This window comes from Nyctereutes procyonoides, unplaced genomic scaffold (assembly GCF_905146905.1).
Source record: "Nyctereutes procyonoides isolate TBG_1078 unplaced genomic scaffold, NYPRO_anot_genome, whole genome shotgun sequence".
Lineage (NCBI taxonomy): Eukaryota > Metazoa > Chordata > Mammalia > Carnivora > Canidae > Nyctereutes > Nyctereutes procyonoides.
The window spans coordinates 31,550,204-31,569,236 of NW_026575134.1; the positions used below are offsets into that span (position 1 = coordinate 31,550,204).

At 45.8% G+C, this 19,033-nt stretch overlaps 1 protein-coding gene across 2 annotated transcripts; it reads left to right on the forward strand.

Annotated features, from left to right (window-relative positions):
- The first annotated feature begins 1,147 nt into the window (after nucleotides 1-1,147).
- Nucleotides 1,148-17,124, forward strand: COMMD9 (COMM domain containing 9). Of its 2 annotated transcripts, XM_055301245.1 has the most exons (7): nucleotides 1,148-1,217; nucleotides 11,240-11,365; nucleotides 13,123-13,262; nucleotides 14,327-14,361; nucleotides 15,193-15,296; nucleotides 16,305-16,494; nucleotides 16,667-17,124. In XM_055301245.1, exons 1-6 carry the CDS (start codon nucleotides 1,167-1,169, stop codon nucleotides 16,443-16,445), a joined length of 597 nt encoding a protein of 198 aa, XP_055157220.1. In that variant the 5' UTR covers nucleotides 1,148-1,166; the 3' UTR covers nucleotides 16,446-16,494; nucleotides 16,667-17,124. The 2 variants fall into 2 exon arrangements, with proteins under 2 accessions (XP_055157220.1, XP_055157219.1); XM_055301244.1 differs by having other exon boundaries at nucleotides 16,305-17,124.
- The last annotated feature ends 1,909 nt before the right edge of the window (nucleotides 17,125-19,033 follow it).

A 19,033-nucleotide genomic window follows, 5' to 3' on the forward strand; every position in this document is an offset into this window, starting at 1 on the left:
TTTATAATCATAGAGCTCTTGAAGATCAGAAATCCAGGAGTTGGCTCAGCTGGTGGTTCTGAAACTCTCATGGGGTCGTAGTCAAAATGTTGGCCAAGGCTACAGTCATCCCAAAGCTCTGCGGAGCCTACTGCTTCTAAACTCAGTTAATGAGGTTGCTGGCAGCCTCGGTGTCCTGCTGGCTCTCGGCCAGGGGCTTCAGCTCTTTGCCCACACGGACCTCTCCAGAGGGCTGCTCACAACAGGACAGCTTAGTTTCCCCCAGGGCAAGAGGTTCTAGAAAAAGGCGCAGAGACAAGAGTATCCAAAAGCTGCAATCTGGGCAGCTCAGGTGGCTCAGCAGTTTAGCGCTGCCTTCAGCCCAGGTCATGACCTTGGAGACCCAGGATCGAGTCCCACGTCAGGCTCCCTGCATGGAGCCTGCTTCTTTCTCCCTCTGCCTGTGTCTCTGCCTCTCTCTCTCTCTCTCTCATGAATAAATAAATAAAATTATACAATGGAATATTCCTCATTAGAAATGACAAATACCCACCATTTGCTTCAACATGGATGGAACCGGAGGGTGTTATGCTGAGTGAAGTAAGTCAATCGGAGAAGGACAAACATTATATGTTCTCATTCATTTGGGGAATATAAATAATAGTGAAAGGGAATATAAGGGAAGGGAGAAGAAGTGTGTGGGAAAAATCAGAAAGGGAGACAGAACATAAAGACTCCTAACTCTGGGAAATGAACTAGGGGTGGTGGAGGGGGAGGAGGGTGGGGGGTGGGGGTGACTGGGTGACAGGCACTTGACGGGATGAGCACTGGGTGTTATTCTATATGTTGGTAAATTGAACACCAATAAAAAATAAATTTATTATAAAAAAATAAAAAAAATTAAAAAAATAAATAAAAATTTTTTTAAAAAGCTGCAGTCCTTTATCAATAATCTTAGAAGCGACATATCATCTCTTCTGCCGCTTGATACCGGCCACTGAGGAGGGGACTAAGCAAAAGTGTGAAAACCACCGGCAGGTGCATCCCTAAGTCAGCTTGGACTCCCGCCAGCGATCGCTGCCTCCGGCGCCGTCCCCGAAAGACTACAACCCCCGGCATGCCCTGCGGCGGCGTCGGAGCCACGTGACCAGCCTCCCCGCGTGTCGCCGTCAGGTGACTCGTGGAAGATGGCCGCGTTGACAGCGGAGGGTTTTGCCGCGCTCCAGAGCCTGCTGAAGGTAAAGTAAAACCGTGGCGAGGTGAGGCCTCGGCCCCGGGTCCTTGGGACGGAATGGGAATTGGGGCCAAACGGGGCGTGATTTGGGGCCATGACTCAGGCCTCGCGGCTTCCGGAGCCTCTTGAAAGCGGGCTCGAGGTTGATGCTGCCCCGGCAGGCTGCGGGGGGGAGGGCGACGGTGATGGGTGTGGACGCCGCCCGGGGCTGCCCCCGCTGCCCCCCCGCCATCCCCCGCCCCCCACCGCTGAGAAGGCTCGGTCCTGCGCATCCTCGCGGCCCCAGGGCCGGACACGCCCCTGAGGCGCCCCCGAAGCGTCACGTGGCTCCTTCCAACCCAAAGGGACGACGGGTGGGTGGGAGTGACCTGTTTGACCTCTGTTTGCCCCCTGCTCACCTCTGCAGACGTCACGCGTCGATTTGCCTTTCTAACAGAATGGGAGATCCGGTTGGGACTTTTTTTTTTTTTTTGGCACCACTCTCCTCCCCCCCCCCCCTTGTTTTAACTCCGGATGAAGACAGTCCAGGTGGTGACTCTCCGCCGTTCGCGGTGCAGCTTCCTCGCGGTTAGCCGGTGGCAGTCTCGTCCTTTGTCTCAGCAGCCTCCGCAGGGCCCCCCTCTGTCCTCCATCCCTAAAAGTGGCTGCTCCGCGATGGTCACAGGTGTATCCCCAACAGGTGCATCCTCAGCTTCCGGCCCCCAGCAGTCGTGATGGGAGTCCACGAGCGGAGTAGGGAGACTGAGACTGGAAGCCTGTAGGGCCCTCCGCTCCCAGCCCCGGTCCTCAACGCCCTCCTCGTGGCCGCTTGGCCCACCCACACCCACACCCACCCTATTATGCCTATTCCTTGTATGGACTTGATTTATTTTTCTTTAATAAACCTTACAGCAGTATTATTAATGCATAACACAGAAAAGTACGCACGTCGTAAGTGCACACAGCCTGTTGCACACCCATGGAACCCTCGCTACGCTCAAAAACCAAACATCACCAGTATTGCAGGAGTCTCTCTGTTGTTGCTTCCTTACCTCCCTCACCTGCCCCGTTGTAACCACTGTCCTTGCTTTTATTTATTTTTATTTTTTTAAGATTTTTATTTATTTATTCATAAGAGAGAGAGAGAGGCAGAGGCAGAGACACAGGCAGAGGGAGAAGCAGGCTCCATGCAGGAAGCCTGACGTGGGACTCGATCCCAGACCCCAGGATCACACCCTGGACTGAAGGCAGGTGCCAAACCGCTGCGCCACCTGGGCTGCCCTGTCCTTGCAGGGCAATCAATTCAATATTGCCCATGTTTGAGTTTCACATAAATAGAATATATGGCATATATATATATATTTTTTTTTCTTGCCATTATGTAGCAGTAGTTCACTCTCGTTCCTGTTCTGTGTATTTTCTCTTTTAGAAAATTACTTCAGGGCACCTGGGAGCTCAGTCATCAGCTCAGGTCGTGATCTCAGAGTCTTGGGATCAAGCCTGGCCTCAGGCTCCCTCTGCTTCTCCCTCTCCCCACTGTTCATGCTGGCATGCTCTTTTCTCTGTCTCTCTCTCTCTCTCTCTTTTAAGATTTTATTTATTTATTCATGAGACAGAGGCAGAGACACAGGCAGTGGGAGAAGCAGGTTCCATGCAGGGAACCCGACGAGGGACTCGATCCCGGGTCTCCAGGATCAGGTCCTGGGCTGAAGGCGGTGCCAAACTGCTGAGCCACCCGGGCTGCCCTGTCTCTCTCTTTCTTAAGTAAATAGATAAAATCTTGAAAAAAAATTAGGTTTTTATTTTGAGGTAATTATAGATTTATATGCAGTTGTAAAAAGTAATACAGAACGATTCCATTTGCCCTTTGCCCAGTTTCCCCCTATAGAAACATTGTGCAAAACTATTGTATGATATCCCAACCAGGTTATTGACTTTGATACACTCAAGATACAGAACATAGCAATCACTACAGGATCCTTCCTGATGCACCTTTATGGCCACATCCACCTCTCCAGTGCCCTCACCCTCTCCCTTATCCTCTGGCATTCACTGATCTGGTCATTTCTGTAATTTTGTCATTTGACAGATGTTCTGTAAATGGAATCATACAGTATAGAACGTTTTGCGATTGGCTTTTTCACTTAGCCTATTTCTCTAGAGATTCATCTCTGTTGTGTGGATCAATAGTTATTTTCTTTTTACTGTTGAGTAGTATTCCATGGTATGACATCGAGACTGTTTCCAGTTTTCTGCTCTTATAAATAAAGCTGCTATAAACATTTGTGTGCAGGTTTTGATATGAGCACCAATCTTTATCTGGAATACACACCCAGGAGAGTACAATCGCCGGATAATTTGGGTAGTTGCATGGTTAGTTGTTTTTTGTTTTTGCTTTGAAAAAACTGCCAAACTGTTTTCAGAGTGGCTGTACCACGTCACCTCCCCGCCAGCAAGGCATCAGTGATATTATTTGTCCCCATCCTTGCCGGCACCCATCCTTGCCGGCATTTGTTGTCATCACTGTATGTTATTTGAGCCACTCTGACAGGTGTGCATTTGTATCTTGTGGGGGTTTTAATTTTGAATGTTTTTTTTTAAATTTTTTTTAATTTTTTTAATTTTTATTTATTTATGATAGTCAGAGAGAGAGAGAGAGAGAGAGAGAGGCAGAGACATAGGCAGAGGGAGAAGCAGGCTCCATGCACCGGGAGCCCGATGTGGGATTCGATCCCGGGTCTCCAGGATCGCGCCCTGGGCCAAAGGCAGGTGCCAAACTGCTGCGCCACCCAGGGATCCCTAAAATTTTTTTTTTTTATTGGAGTTCAGTTTGCCAACATATAGCATAACACCCAGTGCTCATCCCGCCAAGTGCCCCCTCAGTGCTCATCACCCAGTAACCCCACCCCCGCCCACCTCCCCTTCCACTACCCCCTGTTCATTTCCCAGAGTTAGGTGTCTCTCATGTTTTGTCACCCTCACTGATATTTTCACTCATTTTCTCTCCTTTCCTTTTATTCCCTTTCACTAATTTTTATATTCCCCAAATGAATGAGACCATATGATTAATGATTTTGGACGTCTTTTCACATGTTTATTTGCCATCTGCTTATTTTCTTCAGTTAAATGTCTATGTCTTTGCCTAGATTCTAATTGCATTGTTTGTTTTCTTTCTTTTGAGTTTTTTGAGATTATATATTCTAGTAGTAGTTCTTTGTCAGGTATGTGGTTTGCAGATATTGTCTCCTAATCTGTAGCTGTCTTGTCATTCTCTTTGTAAGGGTGTATTCGTTTACTAGGGATGCCATAACAAAGTACCACACACTTAGTGGCTCGACCAACAAATTTATTGTCTCACGGTTCTGGAGGCCAGAAGTCTGAGATGAGGGTGTCAGCCAGATTGGTGACTCCTGAGGGCTGTGAGGGACAGTTTGTGTCATGCCTAGTTCCTGGCTTCTGTTGGTTGCTGGCAACATTTAGTGTACCTTAGCTTGTAAATCTCTGCACTCATCTTCATTTGGTGTTCTTCTTTTTCATCTGTGTCTACATTTCCTTTTTTCCCCCCGTTTTTTCCCTTTCTTCCCTTTCTTTTAGAAAGAGTGAGCAGGGGAGGGGTGGTGCAGAAGAGGACAAGGAGATGGAGAGGGAGAGAGAATCGCAAGCCGGCTCTACCAGTATGGAGCCCAGCATGGGACTCGATCTCATAACCCCAAGATCACAGCCTAAGCTGAAATCAAGAGTCCAGTGCCCAACTGACTGAGCCTCCCAGGCACCCCTCTGAATTTCCTTTTTTTTTTTTAAAGATTTTATTTATTTATCCATGAGAGATCTATAGAGAGAGGCAGAGACATAGGCAGAGGGAGAAGCAGATTCCCTCTGGGGAGCCCCATGTGGGACTTGATCCTGCCACGCCCTGAGCTGAAGGCAGACGCTTAACCACTGTGCCACCCAGGCATCCCTCTACATTCCCATTTTTAGTAAAGACACCAGTCCTATTGGATTAGGGTCCACCCTGTGACTTCCTTTTAATTAATTACGTCACCAACAATTCTGTTTCTAAATGAGATCACGTTTTTGAGGTACTAAGAATTAGGATTTTAATATATGAATTTTACAGGCACATCATTCAACCCATAACAGGAGTTTTTGCAGAGCAAAAGTTTTAATTTTGATGAAGTACATTTTACCAACAATATTTCCTTTTATGAATTTTAACGTCTGGTGTCATGTCTAAGAACTCTTTGCCAAGCCATAGATCTCCAAATTTTCTCCTCTTTTTTTTTAAGTTTTATAGTTTTACATTTACATTTTACATTTAAGTACACAATTTTGAGTTAATTGTGTATGGTGTGTGTGAGACAGTTTGAGATTTATTATTATTATTATTATTGGCCTGAGACTGTCTGGTTGTTTCAGAACTGTTTATTGAAAATGCTGTCTTTCCTCAATTGAACTGCTTTTGCAACTTTGTCAGGAATCGGTTGGGCAAATTTGTGTGGGTTTATTTCAGGATTCTCTGTTTTGTTCCATTGATCTCTGTTTATTCCTTTGATAATACCTCACAGTCTTGATTTCTGTAGCTATGTAATAAGTTTTGAAATCAAGCTGATTTCTCCTACTTCATTCTTTATCAGAATCGTTTTAGGTGTTCTAGCTATTGAGCTGTTTCTTTGCTATCCTATATAAATTTTAGAATGATTGTGGATTGTGTCTATGTTTTAAAAAAAACCTGAGATTTTTATAGGAATTGTGTTAGCCCTGTATATCAATTAGGGGAGAATTGACATCTTTAGTGTGTTGAATTTTCCAATCCATTATATATCTCCCCATTTATTTAGATCTTTGATTTTTTTCACTTGTGTAATTTTTTACCATACAAGTCCTGTGCATGTTTTCCTAGATTTATACCATAGTATTTTTCTTTTGGGGGGCAATTGCAAATGATAATATATTTTTATTTATTTTTTTAAGCTTATTTATTTGGGGGGCACCTGGGTGGGTCAGTTGGTTGAGTGTCCTCCTCTTGGTTTTGGCTTGAATCATGTCTAGTTCCTAGCTTCAGCATGGAGTCTGCTTGTCCCTCTCCCTCCTGCTCAAGAGTTTGCATGCACACTCTCTCTCACCCTCTCTCGCTTTCTCTCAAATGAATAAATCTTTTTTTTTTTTTTTAGATTTTATTTATTTATTCATGAGAGAGAGAGGGAGAGAGAGAGAAAGAGGCAGAGACACAGGCAGAGAGAGAAGCAGGCTCCATGCAGGGAGCCTGATGTGGGACTCGATCCCAGGACTCCAGGATCATGCCCTGGGTTGAAGGCAGGCGCTAAACCACTGAGCCACCCGGGCTGCTCTAAGTCTTTTTTTTTTTTTTTTGAAGTTTATTTATGGATTTTTTAATGATCTCTACACCCAGCATGGGGATTGAATTCACAACCCTGAGATCAAGAGTCCCATGCTTTTCCGACTGATACAGCCAGATGCCCCTGATAATGTACTTTTAATTCCAGTGTTTATATATTCATTGCTAGTATATAGAAATACAACTGTTTTTTTTTGTGTGTATGTATCTTGTATCTGCAAATATGCCGAACTCACTTATTCTACTAGGTTTTTTATACATTCCTTGAGACTTTCTGTGTAGACAATCATGTTATCTGCAAATAAGGACACAGGCAGAGGGAGAAGCAGGCTCCCTACGGGGATCCCGATGCAGGACTCGATCCCAGACCCCGGGATCATGCCCTGAGCCGAAGGCAGACGCTCAACCACTAAGCCACCCAGGTGCCCCTGTTTCTACTTTTCTGATCTGTATATATTTTATTCCTTTTTCTTATTTCAGTGGCTAGAATTTTCAGCATTATGTTGAATAAGAGTGATATCAGCAGACATCCTTGCCTTGTTCCTTACTTTAGATTTCCACCATGAAATATAATGCTATCTCTAGGGTTTTTTTTTGTAGTGCTGTATATCAAATTATGGAAGGTCCCTTCTATTCCCAATCTTAGGAGAGAGTTTTCATCAAGAATGGGTATTGAATTTTGTCAACTGCTTTTTCTGCATTGATTGATACTATGTGATTTTCTTCTCTCCAGCCTGTGAATATTGGTAGATTACATAGGGGTTTTTTTTTGTTTTGTTTTTTAAGATTTTATTTATTTATTCAAGAAACAGAGAGGCAGAGACACAGGCAGAGGGAGAAGCAGGCTCCATGTCAGAAGCCCAACGTGGGACTCGATCCCGGGTCTCCGGGATCACACCCTGGGCTGAAAGCAGCACTAAACCGCTGAGCCACCCGGGCTGCCCTGATTACATAGTTTTAAATACTGAACCAGCCTCGCACTCCTGGAGTAAATCCCACCTGTTTATAGTGAATAATCCTTTTTATATATTGCTGAACTCTACTTGCTAATATATATTTCTTTAGATTTTATTTCTTTATTTGACAGAGACAGCACAGGCAGGGGGAGTAGCAGAGGGAGAGGGAGAAACAGAAGCAGGCTCTCTGCTGAGCAGGGAGCTGGTGTGGGGCTCGATCGCAGGACCCTGAGATCATGACCTGCGCCGAAGGCAGACTCTTTAACAACTGAGCCCCCCGGGGGGCCCCTGCTAATAAAGGGCTTTTGCATCTGTCTTTATGAGGGATATTGGACTGTGTACTTGTTTTTTGTTTATGTTTTTGTACAATCTTTGACTTTGATATCAGGGTAATACTAGCTTTATGAAATGAATCGGGAAATGTTCCATCCTTTTTTGTTTCCTAGAAAAGACTGTGTAGAATTAGTTAATTCTTTCTTTAAATGTTTGTTAGAATTCTCCAGCAAAACCATCTAGGCCTGGAAATTTCTTCTTGGGGAGTTTTAAATTATGAATTCAATTTCCTTAATCATGATAGGGCTATTCAAATTATCAGTTTCATATTGGGGGAACTGTGGTAGTTTGTGTTTTTTGAGGAATTTATCCATTTTGTCCAAGCTGCCAAATTTGTGTGTATAGAGTTATTGGTGGTTATTCCTATTTTCCTTTTGAAATCTTCAGGATCCGTAGTGATATGCCCTGTTTCATTCCTGATATTGGTAATTTGTGTCTCCTGTCTAACTTTGCCAGTCTTGCTAAAAGTTTGTCAATTATATTGACAAAGAACTAGTTCTTCGTTTCATTGATTTTTTTTTTTTCTCTTGCTTTCAATTTCATTGGTGTCTGCTCTTTGTTGTTTCCTTCTTCTTCCTTTGGGTTTATTATGCTCTTCTTTTTCTATGTTCTTGAGATGGAAACTTAAAGTATTGATTGAGAACTTTACTCTTTTCTAATATATGTGTTTAATGCTGTAAATTTCCCCCTCAACACTATCATGACTGTGTCCCAAAAATTTTGTGGTTTCTCCTTTCCTTTCATTTGTATGCATTTAGTATAACTTTTAGAGTGTAATTTTTAAAATTTCCCTTGAGGCTCCTCTTTGATCTGTGGATTATTTAGCAGTGTGTTTAAGTTTCCAAGTGTTTGGATATTTTCTTCTCCTCTTCCTGTTAGTGATTTCTAGTTTGATTCTATTGTGGTCACCAAGAACACACATTTCAGTTATTTGAGGTTTGTTTTATGGCTCAGAATATGATCTGTCTTGGTAGATGTTCAGTGGGCACTTGAAGAGACTGTTCTTTTGCTACTGGGTAGTGTTCCATAAGCGTTGATTAGATTGATCGATGGTGTTGTTGAAATTTCTGTGTCCCTGTTGAATATCTGTCTGGTTGTTCTATCAGTTGTTGAAAGGTGGATGTTGACGTCCCCAGCTGTATTTGTGGACTTGTCTGTCTCTAAGTTCTCTCTTTTTACTTCTCATGTTTTCTGGCTCTCTCGCCGGGTACATATATATTCAGGATGTCTTCTTAGGAGATAGAACCTTTTATCATCATGTGATGTCCCTTTCTGCCTCTGGTAATTTTCTTTGCTGTGAAGGCTACTTTGTCTGATATTATTGTAGCCTCTCTTGATTTTATTTCATTGGTATTTGCATGATATATCTTTTCCCATCCTTTTAATCTCTCTATCATTATGTTTGAAGAGAGTTTCTCACAGACAGCATTTAACAGTTATATCTGCAGCTCATATTTAATTAACTGTTTATAGCTAATGTAATTATTGAATATTAGAGCTTAAGTCTGCCATTTAATTTTTTGGTTTTTTTTTTATCTGCTCTTCTGTGTTTTTTGTTTCTTTTTACTTTTTCTTGCCTTCCTATGGGTTATTTGAACATATTTTTGGAATTCCCTTTTGGTTTATCTGTAGCATTTTAAAATGCATTTCTTTTTATAATCTTTCTAGTGGTCGCTCTAGTAATTACATTTATATACATAACATCACAGTCTATTAGTGTCATCATTTTACCAGTTAGAGCTGAAGTATAGAAACCTTCCCTTTATATCCCTTCCCTCATTTCTGATATAATGTCTTAAATATTTCCTCTTCATACATTTAGAGTTGCAATTTTTGCTTCATCTTTTAAGCAGAATTTGGAAAGTCTATCATATTTACCCTTATTTTTGCTTGTTGTGTCCTGTCTTTCTTCCTGATGTTCCCAGCTTCCTTTTATTGTTTCCTTTCTATTAATAGAACCTCTTTTGTCTTGTGACAGATTTTCATAATTTTCATTCATCTGAGAATGTCTTGATTTCCTCTTCATTTTCTGAAGGATATTTTTTGATGAGTGTAGGATTCTGAGTTGACAGCTCTTTTCTTCCAACGCCTGAGAAATATTGTACCACTTCTTGCTTTCATGAGTTCTGATTTGAAATCTATTATTCTGATTATTTCTTACAGATAAGATACTGTTTTTTCTCTCACTGCTTTCAAGACATTTTCTTTGCCTTTAGTTTCCTGGAGTCTAATTATGATGTATCTTGGTATGGATTTCTTTGGATTTATCCCTTGGAGAATTTGCTTAGGTTTTGAATGCATACAGTTATGTCTGTAGCTAAACTTGGCCAATGTTCAGCCATTATTTCTTTAAGTACTTTTTCATTCTCGCCCCTTTTATCCTCCCCTTCTAGGACTCCAATGACATGAATGTTAGATTTTTTTTTGGTATAGTCCCACAGATCCCTGAGGCTCTGTTCATTATTTCCAGTCTGTTCCCTCTGTGCAAACTGGGTAATTTCCTAGTGGCTTTGTGTTCCAGTTTACAGATTCTTTCCTCTGTCCCTTTCATTCTGGTGCTAAGCCCATCTACCAGACTTTTAATTTTAGTTATTGTATTTTTCAGTTCTAAAATTCCATTTTGTTCTTCTTTTGCATCTTCTTTTCCTTTGCTTTTTTATTTGTTTTAAGCATGTTAGTAATTACTGGTTGAAGCATTTTTGTCATGGCTGCTTTAAAATCTTTGTCAGATGATTTTAACATCTCTTATCTTGACGTTGGCATCTAATGATTGTCTTTTTTTCATTCAATTTGAGATCTTTCTGGTTCTTGGTATGATGAATGATTTTTTGGTTGAAACCTGGTCATTCTCATGTTATACTCTGAGATTCTGGAGGGTTTCTGCCTCATTACGACCTGATGGAGAGGAAAGTCCAGGTTCTGCACTTGGCTCCTACTGACACCCAGAAGTGGGGGTTCCTTGTTACTGCTGGGCAGGGGTGGAAGTTCTGGCCTGTTGTTAATATTAATACCATGGGGTGGTGGGACTTGTTGCCACTCCATGGGGATGAAGGTCCCAGCTCCCTACTTGGAAGAGAAAATCGAGGAAACTCACCGCCATGTCATTTCTTGGTCTTGCAGGTGAGGCCCACAGCAGGCCCGTCTTCTCCCCTCCCCACCTCAGAGTGGTCTCACGTTTGTTTTCTACACAGTGCCCATCAGGTTCAGTTGTGCTGAGAAGGGAAAATAAGGCAAAGTACATCTGTTTCATCCCTCCACAACTGGAAATGTCCTAGGCACTTTTAAGTCTTGAGTCTCAAAGGTATCACACCATGCCTGACACAATATTATGTTCTGAAACATGTATTTTCCGACTCTGAATGGGTTTTTTTTTTTTCTCCCCATCTGTGAATTAATTCATAGGCCTCCTCAAAAGATGTTGTCAGACAGCTGTGCCAAGAGAGCTTTCCCAGTTCAGCCCTTGGCTCAGAAAAACTCTTGGATATGACATGCTCCAGCTTGTCTGTGACCCAGGAGGAAGCAGAGCAAGTAAGTATGGTTAGAAATGACCTTTGGCCACTGGCTTCTCAGCTCATTAGTCTCTTTCTTAACTTCCCAGTCATTGCCACATCCAAGGAAATTTTTCCCCTGAAATGTCTGTTGACATTGTAACAAACTTAAAATAGATTTTTATTTTAATGCGAGTAAACTTAAAAGCTATTATCTTTGAACCTTCACTTCCTTATGATAAATGAGACAAAGATGGGAGAACTCTACCCAGGATCAGAGGTCCCGGCCATTTCCTTTTCAGACTTGTTCCCTAGACAGTGCAGACAAAAGCCAATCTTTGTGATTTTTTTCCCCTCTAACTTGCCGCTGCTGATAGGTTGTCAGCTGGGTAGCTTAGAAAGACTTCTTAGGGGACACTCAGCAGAGGCTCTGAGACCTGAATATGATTCAGGGGGATGCTGCTGGACCCTACCTGACCTCAGCTGGTTGCTAAGAGGAAGAGGGAGGTGACTCCATTTATGTAGTACTCACAATCTTCTCTTTTTAGGGCAAATAGGCTCCTAAAATAGGAGTTCATTCAAACAGGCCTACATTATTATTATTACTATTTTTAAACCAGGACTCTGTTCATTGAAGTCAGCTGTAGAACAGTAAAAGGCAGCAGCCAGATTATGGAAGTGAGTTGAAGACTTAGTTTGGGTTCCCCAAAAGTTGAGCCTGAGGCTGAGAGTTGGCTGTTAGTAATTACCTGGGGAGGTGAGTCTAGAAAGCACAAAGGAGGGAATGGGGAAAATCTAACAGGGAAGAGAGGCAGAGCCATGAAAGAATGTGTTAATGACTGGGTACCGCTGTGGGCAACGGGACTCAATCTTGGGATTCTGTAAGAAACCCTGGGAAACACACCCCAGAATTGTCACCCTGGAGGGCAGGGAGGTTGGGCATTTATCCACTGACATTCACCCCCCATCCATGGAGGGTTAACATCCCCTCACCACTTGATTGTGCCTTTGCAGCTGAGCAGCCTCCCGTGTCATCAGAGAAAGCCGTAAAGCAGTCACCTCGAGTCTTCTCAGTTTCAGCTAAACATTGTTGTACTGATAGGGCAGCCACAGGCCATCCTTGGCTACAGATTCAGTTGGAAGGACCTAGGGTAGAGCACAGCAAACTAGCAGGGCAGTGTCAGGCCCTCCTCTTCCACAGGGGAGTCAACACAGCCCACCGGGATCTATTTGTTTTCTTTGCCCTTTTAGATGACAGCCTAGGGGCAAGGACACCCTGGATTCAAAGCCCAAACCCTGCAGGAGCCAGACCCCTGGTAGCAATTCAGCAAGCCCAGCTTCGGGTTCTGGCAGGCAGCATGCAGCCACACTCGGGGGACCCAGAGCTACGGGCTCAGGAGTTCCTGCAGACCTCCCAGTCCCGAGGCAGAGGCCCAGTGCAGTGTTGCCTAGTAACACAGCTGACTTTTCACTTCTCTCATGTTACCAGGGAACCGGCTAGAACTGAAGGTCAGATTCTGTGCACAAGGAGAGGGGACTTATTAACCCTTTGCTCCCAAACAGAAGTTTCTGGCATGTTGACAGGTTCCTATGTCAGGCAGCTACACCTGTCTTCTAAAGCAGTAGGTAACTTAGAGGTGGGCCAAGGCACCTGGGCGTCAGCAACTGTGACAGAGGCCTCAGGACCCGTGGGACCGTTGGGACGTGTGGCGGTGTGTGCCAGGCCCTCTCCCCAGCAGCGGGGGTATAGAGGCCTGCCCCCCGCCCCGCTGCTCACCACGCAGGCCTATCCTGCAGCTGCTCCAAGCTCTGCACCGCCTCACCAGGCTGGCGGTGTTCCGTGACCTGTCCTCTGCCGAGGCGATCCTGGCTCTCTTTCCTGAAAATTTCCACCAGAACCTCAAAAACCTGCTGACGAAAATCATCCTAGAACATGTGTAAGTGCTCATTTTTTGATAGTTCCTTGTAATACTTATGTAACAATATTTTAGGTCAATAAATACTCATCTTCAGTGTCATTTTTAATGGCTAAATATATTCCTAAAGAAATTCTGTATAATTTTGTTAAGAAATTCCTTAGTGTTGGATGTTGAGGCCATTGGCAGTTTTCACTTTGACTTACTATGGAAATTTTGCTCACATGCTTAATTATCTCCTTCCTGGTTAAAGGCGACAGTGAGGCTTCTGCTCTGTGTTCTCAAGTTGACCATCAGAAAGGTCGCACCAACTGGTTCTCCTTCCCCCACCTTCATCAGCACTGAAGGAATTCTTTTTTTTTTTTATATTTTCCCCCAACTCACAAATGGGAAATGTGCCTCATTTCAGTTTATATATATCTTTGAGAGTAGTGATGTCAGATACCTTTTTCATACATTTGATTAATCATTTTTGTTTCTTTTGTGAATTACCTAAATATTTTCTGGGAAAACCCATTAGATACATACAATTTAAGCAGGACTGATTAACTGCTGGTCAGCAGGAGGCTTAAACAGAAATCTTGGGTAGTGATAGCAGATTATGCCTGCTTGCCCCCCAAGGGTTTTATTGTTTATTTAGAAGTTTTCTCACAGGTGACCACATTTTATTTCTGCCTCTGTTTAGCCTCTCACTATGATGCTCCCTGCTGTAGCATTAGGCAGGTCTATTTGGGTGTGTTTTGCATAAAATGCAATACTTTGTGGGGTTAGGTGCTCAATAAAAGAGAATAGGTTGACTTTTAGAAGGTAGCACAGTAAGAATGCAATTCATTAAGCCTTTCCTTTTTCATTTCCCCCCTAAGCTACGAACACTAGCAGCACGTGTGGTCTTTACATCTCGGAGCTTTGTCAAACAAAAAACTGGCTCTGCAATGGTGGGAAACATTTCTGTGCTCCTTCCCTGCGAGGGAGTGATGAGAGGCTGGAAGACCCCAAACAGGGTAGAGGCCAGGTCCACCGGCCTCTCTCATGATCGATTCTCATCCCTTCTCTGTCCTTTTTCCTCATCTTTCCCTCTTAAACAGCTCTACTTGGCGAACTGAAGCCCAAGCAAATCAGAGTGAGTACCAAGAAACCCGCCTTCCTCCCTCCCCTTCCTTCCTGGCCCTGGCTCAAACCCTGCCAGGTGCCAGAGCTTGTAACCAAACCTCAACGTTGCTTTAACCTCATCCCAAACTGAACAGTGTGTGTTGTGCTTTTCTTTTTAATTTCACTTTTTCTTTTTTTTCCTGATTATAAACTTAATATAAATACATTGTTAAAAAAAAAAAAAAGAAAAACTCCAGAAACATCCAAAGCAGAAAGTAAAATAATTAAAACAGTTCTATTTCCATTAGGGGGAAAAAAAAACAGTGGTGGAAATTGAATTAGTTAGAAGGAGTGAATATAAGTGGGTGTTTAATAATGGTTCCTAAACTTCCTCTGAGCTGGTCACGGTGTCGACACACCATAGCATTAGCTCATCTGGCCCTCCCCGCGCCCCTGGGAGTGAGACTGAGATTATCCCCACTTTACAGATGAGGAAACAGGCTCAGAGGTTGGAAATGGTAGTACCCATCTTCAGGCCAACTCTCCCCCCTCAAACCAAACCTCTTCCTGCCATCGTGGAAGCTTATACATTTCCTAAGACTCCGGCCCCATCCTCATCTTCTCTGCCTTGTGTCATCTCTCACTTTGTGCCTTTGTGCTGACATCTGGAGGCTTGGACGTGCCGGGAGAGGCCCCCACGCGCGCCCACCATGAACCAGTGCTAAGGGTGGGCAGTCTGGAGCCCAGGGAGGGACTTGCCCTGTGGCTCAGGAGCATGACCCAGCGCTCGCCTGCCTGACCCGGAGGAAGGGCTTGGTAAGGTGAGCGGCATGAGCGCTGAGCCGGCCCGTCTCCTTCGCAGTCTCGCTGCCGCGCCTGGTCGACCTGGACTGGAGAGTGGATGTCAAGACCTCCTCTGACAGCATCAGCCGCATGGCCGTCCCCACCTGCCTGCTCCAGATGAAGGTACGCCCACTGCTGCTCACAAGAAGGGAAGAAGGGGCAGCAGTGACTCGGCACCCCTGCATGCACCATCAAAGCTCCCAAAGAGCTCTGGGACCTCCGACCCCACGGAAGAAAATTCAGCACCCCCCATGCAGTCTTTATGTGCCAAGTATCGTATTAACACATTACAGACATAATAAAACAGACCCTGAAGGTTGAAATTGTAAAATGATAAGACAAACACAAAACACGAGTTTTAAAAATGTTTTTCTGCTCCCTGAAGTCCACCTGGACACTAACGGGGAAGTCTAGCTTTCACAGTGGGGGCGTGGCATCGGGGTGCAGGTGGCCTTCTCGGCCTTAGTTCCTCATGTGCTGCCACTGCTTGTAACACGGCTGCGGGAGAGCTCCTGTTAGCAGTTGGAGAAGGATCAGACCTTCGTTCTCGTGTGCTCGGTGTTCACTTTACAGATCTCTGCAGGAATCTTTTTAAACCACATACCCATTGTTAGGGTTTGTTTCGTGATGCTGTACTTACTTAACCACACACCCAGAAACGCAGCGCCCGTAAGAAAATGAAAAAGTAAGGGTGCCTCTAACAGCTAAATTTTAAACACTGGCAGGGTTTACTTTTGTTTTTAAAGAATCAAATAAATATAACCAGGAGCTGTAATGGTTTTTCTGCATCCCCGCGGATTCTCACGCACCCCTAGAGCCCTCTGCGTAAAGTCCGTGTATGGGCCTGTGCAGGGTGTTCTCACTCGGATGCTGAGAGTCAGGGGCCCGAGGGCTGAGTGGCCCTTGGCTTCTCTGATACCCGCCCTGAGCACCTCCTTCACAGGCCTCCAGGATTCTCCTTCCGTCTCCTCATTTGCTAAATGACTCCAGTGCTAGGACTCTGTCGCTCTGAGCGAGGAGCCTGTCTGCAGAGGTTCACCAGAGTGCGGAAGGGCTCCCGTGTCCAGGGCTCGCGTCTAGGCTTGTGGGAAGAGGGGCGCCTCTGACATTTGGGCCATGTTCTCTTTTCAGATCCAGGAAGATCCTAGTCTGTGTGGAGACAAGCCCTCCATCTCGGCTGTCACCGTGGAGCTGAGTAAGGAGACGCTGGACACTATGCTCGACGGCCTGGGCCGCATCCGTGACCAGCTTTCCGCGGTGGCCAACAAATAACCCCAGCCAGCTGTTGGCCCCGCTGCCGGGCCCCAACTGCCGGCCAGAGGTGGGGCGCCTCCCAGCGCACGGGCTGCCCCAGAGCAGCAGCTGCGCCATTGTCGACAGGCCGGGGGGTGGGGACCAGGAGGGGGCTGCCATCTGGAAGGACAGCTGGATTGGCAGGAAGCGGCCGTGCCCCCACGCTGTTCTCCTCACTCGTCATCCTTTCCTCTCTGAAGCTGGTGAGCAGAAGCCTCCATCTCTAGAAGACTTCATCACCACCGTGAGGGGGCATCTGCTTCATCAGCCGCCTCTGCCTGGCAGATTGGAACGCTCAGGCCCACATTGTGGGGCTCCTCTAGGAAGTGCCTTTCCTGCATTAGGTCTGATTAGTCCGTTTCCAGCCCTGAACACAGGGAGGCAATCAAGCGGGTGATGCCAGCGGTTGCGGCTTCTCTGTCAGGAGCCGGGCAGATCCTACGGAGCAGGGCCACTGCGGTGTGGTCCACCCCGACCTATGGCCAGAGCCCTCCCGAGCCACCTCAACCCTGCCCGACCTCCTTCCAGCACTGGGAGTCTGGGATGGGCGCTAATTTCCTCCCTCCTGAAGCCAGAGGGCCCTTCCTTGGTGTAATGCAGCCATTTCAGGGAAAGAAGTGGGAGTAACTGGAAATAAATACCAGTTCTAAAACCTTCATGCCTCTAGTCACGTTTTTCGAAGCCTCTGTCCTTGACGTACACTGTTGCCTTTATGCCAACGCTCCCTCTCGTTCGTAAGCCTGATCCCGACTTCTAATTCTCAGCTAGGTTGGGAGCCCAGGGTGACCTGCAACCAGGCTGGCGCCCCTCACCACCTTGCATGTGCTTATCTGCCACGTGGAGCGAAAGAAGGCGAGTCTGATGGTGTGCACCTGTCCCGAGGGCCAAGAGCCAGGGTGCAAGCAGTCCGCGGAGCTGAACCCTCCCGGTCATGGTGGCCACTCACAGGCGTGTGCAGGGCTGTCCCCTTGTGGCCCACATCACCCCATGGCGACAGCGCCCTGCCTGCCGTCTGCATGCTTTGTCTTGGCAGTTCTGGGAGGTGCGTGGGGACGGGGCTGCTGGGAGGGGGCTGGAGGCAGAGCCCTGGGGCGGCAGGATGGCTCCAGTAGGGCTGCCAGGGCTGGAAGCCAGCTCTGCCCCTCGGTGGCGAGGGACCTGGCCTCTGAATCTCAGTTATCCCCCTCCCATGTTTAAAAATTAAATGAGGATAATAATAGTACCTGGTCCCCAGGGCTGCTGTGAGGATTCAGAAACCAGGTCCCTGAAAGCACTCATCAGCACATCAGGGCAGTTGAGAAAGGCTCAATCACGTTTGCTTTGACTCTAAAAGGAAAGGAAGGTGGAAAGCTCTCTGCAGTCACTGTTTCATTTAGTGTCGCGGGGTCGGTGCGACACGAACGCCACCATCCTCCGTTTATTGATGAGGAAATCAGCTCATTGAGGTGAAGTCGCCTGCTGGTAAATGGCCTCATTAGGACCTGGGCCCAGATTTCTCTCACTTTCCCGCTACCACAGGACTGTGCAAGGGACGTGGAGTTCTGTGACTTTAGCTCCATTTGGAAAATACTGGAGCCGAAGTACAGATGAGAAAACTCCCGAGTTGCTAGGAATGTCCCGGAAAAAATTCCAAGCTCCTCTGCTGTTTGTCGGAAGCCGAGCGAACTTTCTGTTAGCATGGCGGTTCTTTTAACCCTCTGGGGGCTGTATCCACTGATAATCTATGAAAGCCGTGGATCCTTCCCGTAGGAAATGAACATTCCGTTTCTTATATTCAGTGGCAAGAGTTCATGGACCCTGGAAGCCAGCCCAGCGTTTGCGGATTGAGAGCCCTCGTCCTACTGTCAGGCTGACTGCAGCCTTGTGAACTCAGCCCCTCTGTTCTCCTGGCCCCTGTGACCCACCGTCAGATCTCCAGATCCCTGCTCTCTGGGCCTCCCAGGGGCATCCATGAGAAAGGAAATTGAAGCAGCATCAGTGTCTGGGCAGTTGACTGTCATTCCCTTTTTTTTTTTTTCTCTTGCCCTCTTTTTTTTTTTTTTTTAAATTGGAGTTCAGTTTGCGAACATATAGCATAACACCCGGTGCTCATCCCATCAAGTGCCCCCCTCAGTGCCCGTCACCCAGTCACCCCCACCCCCCGCCCACCTCCCCTTCCACCACCTCTAGTTCGTTTCCCAGAGTTAGGAGTCTTCCATGTTCTGTCTCCCTCCCTGATATTTCCCACACATTTTCTCTCCTTTCCCCTTTATTCCCTTTCACTATTTTTTATATTCCCCAAATGAATGAGACCCTATAATGTTTGTCCTTCTCCGATTGACTTATTTCACTCAGCATCATACCCTCCAGTTCCATCCACGTCGAAGCAAATGGTGGGTATTTGTCATTTCTAATGGCTGAGGAATATCCCATTGTATACATAGACCACAGCTGCTTTATCCACCATCTGTCGATGGACACCGAGGCTCCTTCCACAGTTTGGCTATTGTGGACATCGCTGCTAGAAACATCGGGGTGCAGGTGTCTCGGCGTTTCATTGCATCTGAATCTTTGGGGTAAATCCCCAA

Bases quoted from the DNA above. Each gene is read 5' to 3' on its own strand.
- COMMD9 (XM_055301244.1), top strand. From the start codon at position 1,167: ATGGCCGCGTTGACAGCGGAGGGTTTTGCCGCGCTCCAGAGCCTGCTG. The intron at 11,366-13,122 runs GTAAGTATGGTT...CCTATCCTGCAG, and splicing joins CCCAGGAGGAAGCAGAGCAA to CTGCTCCAAGCTCTGCACCG. The intron at 14,362-15,192 runs GTGAGTACCAAG...TCTCCTTCGCAG, and splicing joins TGAAGCCCAAGCAAATCAGA to TCTCGCTGCCGCGCCTGGTC.